The sequence below is a fragment of the Brassica oleracea genome, chromosome C6 (assembly GCF_000695525.1).
Source record: "Brassica oleracea var. oleracea cultivar TO1000 chromosome C6, BOL, whole genome shotgun sequence".
Taxonomy (NCBI): domain Eukaryota; kingdom Viridiplantae; phylum Streptophyta; class Magnoliopsida; order Brassicales; family Brassicaceae; genus Brassica; species Brassica oleracea.
In genome coordinates, this window is record NC_027753.1 from 17,846,277 (window position 1) to 17,852,012 (window position 5,736).

Consider the following 5,736-nt stretch of genomic DNA (forward strand, 5'->3'; position numbering starts at 1 on the left):
TTTTTTTTCAAAAACTCGGAATGTTTTATTTTTATTTGTACAAGTTAGAATATTATCTAATATGTTTTCAATTTTAATTTTAATTTTATATTTTCGAATTTAAATTTCAAAAATTTTATTTTTTAAAAAAAAATTAATTTTTTTTTGAAATTTCGAGGAAATGAACTCTCGGAAATTTCCGACGAACATTTCTTCGGAATATACCGAGGGACTCTTTCCTCGGAATATACCGAGAGACTCATTCCTCGGAATTTTCTGAGGGCTCCGTTCCTCGGAAATTCCCGATGAAAATTCCGAGGAATATTTCGTCGGAACTTCCGAGGATTGGACCATCGGAAAGTCCATCGAAATATCCCGAAGAAGTTCTCCCTCGGTATATTCCGAGGATCTTTCCGACGAACTGGTGGTCCTCGGAGTTTCCTCGGAAATTCATTTCTTCGGAATTCCGTCGGAAATTTCCGAGGGATTTCCGAGGAAAAATGAATTTCCGAGGACTTGTTTCGTCGGTATGTCGTCGGAATAACGTTACTTATTCCGACGACATATCGACGATTTTTTTCCTCGGTATGCCGCTGTTCTCTTGTAGTGTTAAGTAATCAAATTTGATGTCTCTCCCTAACTTCAAACTTTACTATTCCCATCTCTCAAATCTTATTTTCTCAGTGTTGCGTGCAGGTTGATGTTGTCCTAAGATTACCATCTCTAAGTTTTCATGATGATGTATCAAAGACATGCATTGAGGTACGGTACTATTTTCAAAACACTAGACTTTGATTCCCTTTGCATAACACATTCTTTATGTAGTTCTCTGATTCTAAGTACCTCTGATTCCACTTTGTGATTCAGTCAGCTGAAGAAACATCTCATCACGGCTAGCTATGTTGATGATGAAACTGATGGCATTTACATGTTTGAATAGTACTCTTTGGTTAAATCTTTTCTCCTCTTTCATCTGATGGCATTTACATGTTTGAATAAAATGCAGAAAATGCTCAAGTACAATCCTGCTTAGAGGATTGCAGGAAAAAAGCACTTGAGATTACTTGATTTTTGTAATCATACAAAACTTGCTGCTCAACCTGACTGGTAGCATATAAAGGACTTGCTTAGATGTAAGAGTTTCTTTCAAGTGAAATAAAGGGTCTGTCATAGAATTTATCAAACCTAAATGTTACGTACAATGGAACTAGACTAAACTTTAGTGCATTTAGCTTCAAAAATCTTCCTTGGATAATTGAGAAGGTGACCTTATAACGATGAAAACAATCAACGAGGTTCATATCAGCAAGGTGACATGTGTCCTTTTTTTTGTCTTTTTACATTTTAAATCCTTCTTGTTTTAGATTATTGCAATTTAGTTCATTATTTTCTAATTATACTATCTAATCCTTCCCACACTAACCGTCATCATTCGAAATTTGATAATCAATTTTATTGTTCAAAAAAATACAAAATGAATAAAAAAATAAAATAAATATAAATGTATTTTAAATATTTAATTATTCACGACTAAAAATAACATAAAATTTCGCTATTTTATTATTTTTTACTATTTTCTATTATTTCATTTACAACTATATATTTATCTTAATATTAACCAAATTAAAGCAGAACACATAATCTAAACATGAAACCTCCATAATCACAGAGAAAAAATGCCAAAATAACACTAATTCAATAAAGGTCCAGAGCTCAAAGGCGATCAAGAACGAAAACTAGATTTTTCTCTCTTCTTATGACATGTAGAAGGTGGGTTTGTTGACATGTGTTCTCTTTTTTTTTTGTCTTTTTATATTTTAGATCCTTCTTCTCTTAGATTATTTCAATTTGATTCACTATTTTCTAATTATGTATTATCTAATCTTTCTCACACTAACCATCATCATTTGAAGTTTGATAATCTATTTTATTGTTCAAAAAATTGCAAAACAAATAAAAAAATAAGTAAACAAATATAAATGCATTTTAAATATTTAATTTATTCACAGCTAAAAATAACATAAACTTTCGCTATTTTATTATTTTTTACTATTTTCTATTATTTTATTTACAACTATACATTTATCATAATATTAACCAAACTAAAGCAGAACACATAATCTAAACATAAAACCTCCATAATCACAGAGAAAAAAAATGCCAAAATAACACTAACTCAATAAAGGTCCAGAGCTCAAAGGCGATCAAGAACGAAAACTAACTTACCCCACTTTATCATAGAGTGTCTTGGCCAGAACAAACTAAAGTCAGAAAAATGTAGAAAGATAATCTTGAGATAAAGCAATCCCTCGAAAACAAAGGAGCATGATCAAGGTCCAATGCAAAGAACCAAGAAAGCGGGTTAGAGGAATAATAATCAACAGAAGACCAAAATCACTACGAAGCAGGAAGAAACATACATAACGAACGATAAGCACAACCACCAGCTAAGAGGTAAGAAGCACCTCACAAACTAAACAAGGACAAACAAGACGCCTATGCCGGTGAAGTACCACAAAGCTCTGGATAGAAGGGAACAAAGCTCCAAGAGACTAATATCGCACACGTATACTAAGGGAAGCAAGGGAGGAAGAGAACAACCTGGGTGAGGGAGAACGGAAGCCAACCTCCGATAAACCAGAGCTCAAACTTGATACCAGAAACAATCTTCCAAATCTACAGAGCATACTCGGAGGAGAATACTATCCAAATCTGGTGGCAAACATGGCGAAAGGGAGAGTCACAGAGACGCAAGCAACGATGAAAGCAGCAACGAGATGAGGAAACATAGATGGAAGGGTAGACAAAACGAAATCATCCAATCGTGGAGCCGTCCTCGAGCTATAGAAGTCAAATCATCAAAAACCATATCTTGAAAACCAATACGAGAAGGGACTATCGGTGGTAAGCCAACGACGAGGAAAACAACTTCAAAGACGACTAAACTCTGACCCAACCCAAGGAAATGCAGTTCCTAACACGAGCCGAAATCTAAGGAAGAAGAGAAGAAAAAGGTGAGGAAGAACAAGAGCACATATGTGAATCTTTTTCGGTGATGGTGAGAATCACAGCACACCGGAAAGGCAAACGAAAAGCATAGATGGTGACGACTCAATGTAAAAATATAGGGAGAGAGCACAAAACATCTTTAAAAGGTAATGTTCAAATAATTGGAAAAATATTAATTTTTTACCCTAAAACTATTAGCCTTAGAATCATCAAATGCCTAAGTGTAAAATTATTGAAATTCAATATGGATTACATCACAAACTCACTCCACCACTAATAAGTACTATTATACCCACGACAACACACTATTAAAAAAACAAACACTTAATATGTTAGCATATCACCTATTACTACATAACATAATAAAAATACCAAATAATGCTCTTAGCAAATAAAGACGATCACATAATTAGTTAACTATATCATCCGAAAAATAATAATTAACAACAATAAAACAATATTTTTATGGTAAATAAATCAAAACAATCATTTTATTTATTTTATATGGTATATAATTAAATTTCAATGATATTGACATAAATATATAGTATATTTTAATATAAATATTTACTATTGATACTTTCTACTAGCTCATATGTTTTTATTAGCATTTGTATATTTGATGTAACCAAAAAGTTAACCCATTGATCCCAAAATTTTCGATATGATATTTTTTCGATGCAAATTTCAAAATTAAAATATTTATGTATTTTTAAATGGTACATAGTTTAGTTAAAAAATATTAAAATAGATATACATATATATATATATATTATATAACATGAATATCTATTAAATAAAAATTCAGATTAATAAGATATTATGATCATTTGTATCTTGTTATATAAAAAAAAATTAAGTCATTGATCACAAAATTTTCAAAGAGAATTTTTAACATTTTTGTAATTTATAGGCGTTTTAAAAAATTCAAAATATAAGATATAATAAAAATATAATATGTATTATTCATTGTCATTAATTATTGTATATGTGTTAATCATATTAGGTAATACCATAATTTTTATTTAAAGAAATAATACATGTTTCTTATATTTTGAATTAATATAATGTTTCCTATCAATTGAATTTTGGATGTATAAATTATTCAACTAATTCTTATATTGCTACATAAGCCAAATCTATATTATTAAAAGAGAAGTACCCATTAAAAAATACTCCTAAGTTTTCTAACTTATTTACACTTACATGCCACTGAGAATTAAATTAAACTACTTATTTTAATGTTTGTCTTTTCCAATTAAATTAATGAGTTTTTCTTAATCAAATTTAAATTTAATGTCATTAAATGAACCTACCTATTTTAATGTTTGTCTTTTCCAGTTAAATTAATAAGTTTTCCTTAATGAAATTTAAACTTAATGTCATTAAATGGGTTCGACTGGATAAAACATGTCTGGAAGTTGGACTCCCCATGCAAGATCCAACACTTCCTCTGACGAGCTCTGACTAATACTCTCCCTGTGGCTGAGCTTCTGATCCGTAGAGGAATGGAAGTAGACCCATCTTGTAAAGTCTGTGGAGAACTAGAAACCATTGATCATGTTCTCCTACATTGCTCCTTTGCCCAAAGAACTAGGGAACTGGCCCCAACTCAACTCGTATCAGGTCACGCGCTACCTACAAAATCGCTCAAACAGCTGCTCTCTCTTGTACCGAAAGTTCTCAATCTTCCCCCTTCGGGTTTAACCTGTTCTCCGCTGTCCCCCTGGATCTTTTGGAACCTTTGGACAGCAAGGAACAAAAGGATTTTTGAGAACAAAATCTACTCGGTTGAAGAGACTCTTTCTAAAGCTATTAGAGATGCTAAAGAGTGGGAAGGGGCAAAGAAGAATCCTGCTGTGATAGAAAAGCCTAGGCAGAACCCTATGAACCAATTTGACTCTATGATCCCAACTTGTTGTGTTGATGGTGCATGGAAGGCGGATTTTAAATGTGCTGGTTTTGGTTGGTTTATACAGGATAAGCAAACTAAGTTGGAGATTAAAGGTGCGGCATCACGCTGTCATGTGGCATCTGCGCTAACAGCTGAAGCTCTTGCTCTCCGGGAAGCACTCCAGGTGGCCTCTAATGCGGGGCTAACACGCCTCAAGATGATGTCGGACTCAAGTGTCCTCCTCTCTGCCCTGCGATCAGGGACGGTTTTGAAGGAGATAGCGGGACTTCTCCATGAAATTAGTCACCTCATTTCTCTCTTCTCAACCTTATCTTTTGTTGTAATCTCTCGTTCAGTAAACGCTATAGCCGATGGGCTTGCGAAAGCTGCTCTTGCAGCTCTTTGTCTTCAAAACATTGTATGAATACTTTAGTATAAATTAATCCTTTGACCAAAAACAAATGTCATTAAATGAAACTAAAAATACATCATATTTAACGTAGGTTATTACAGACGAGTACGTCCCAATAATGAACTTGAATTTTATTTTTACGAAAACGTGAATCACTTGACTTATGTAATATTTAAAATATATTAACTACAATATAACAAATGCATATAACCTACATATACTTTAGTTTGAAATGATCATGCTCAAGCTGTATATAGTCAACTTACATCATGCATCGATCGATGTACAATATTCAAACCACCTATAACTTTCGTTTTCTTTATAGGATGTATCAACCAACCAATCATCCCATTGATTTTCTAAGCTTTATAAAAAAACAAATCAATAAATACAAACTCAAAATCCAATATCTTCTATTAATCAAAACAGAATATCTTCAATG

At 32.6% G+C, this 5,736-nt stretch overlaps 1 protein-coding gene across 1 annotated transcript; it reads left to right on the plus strand.

Moving 5' to 3' along the window:
* The first annotated feature begins 4,496 nt into the window (after positions 1-4,496).
* On the plus strand, positions 4,497-5,306 carry LOC106297634. The gene has a single exon (XM_013733837.1). It carries the CDS (start codon positions 4,497-4,499, stop codon positions 5,304-5,306), a length of 810 nt encoding a protein of 269 aa, XP_013589291.1.
* The last annotated feature ends 430 nt before the right edge of the window (positions 5,307-5,736 follow it).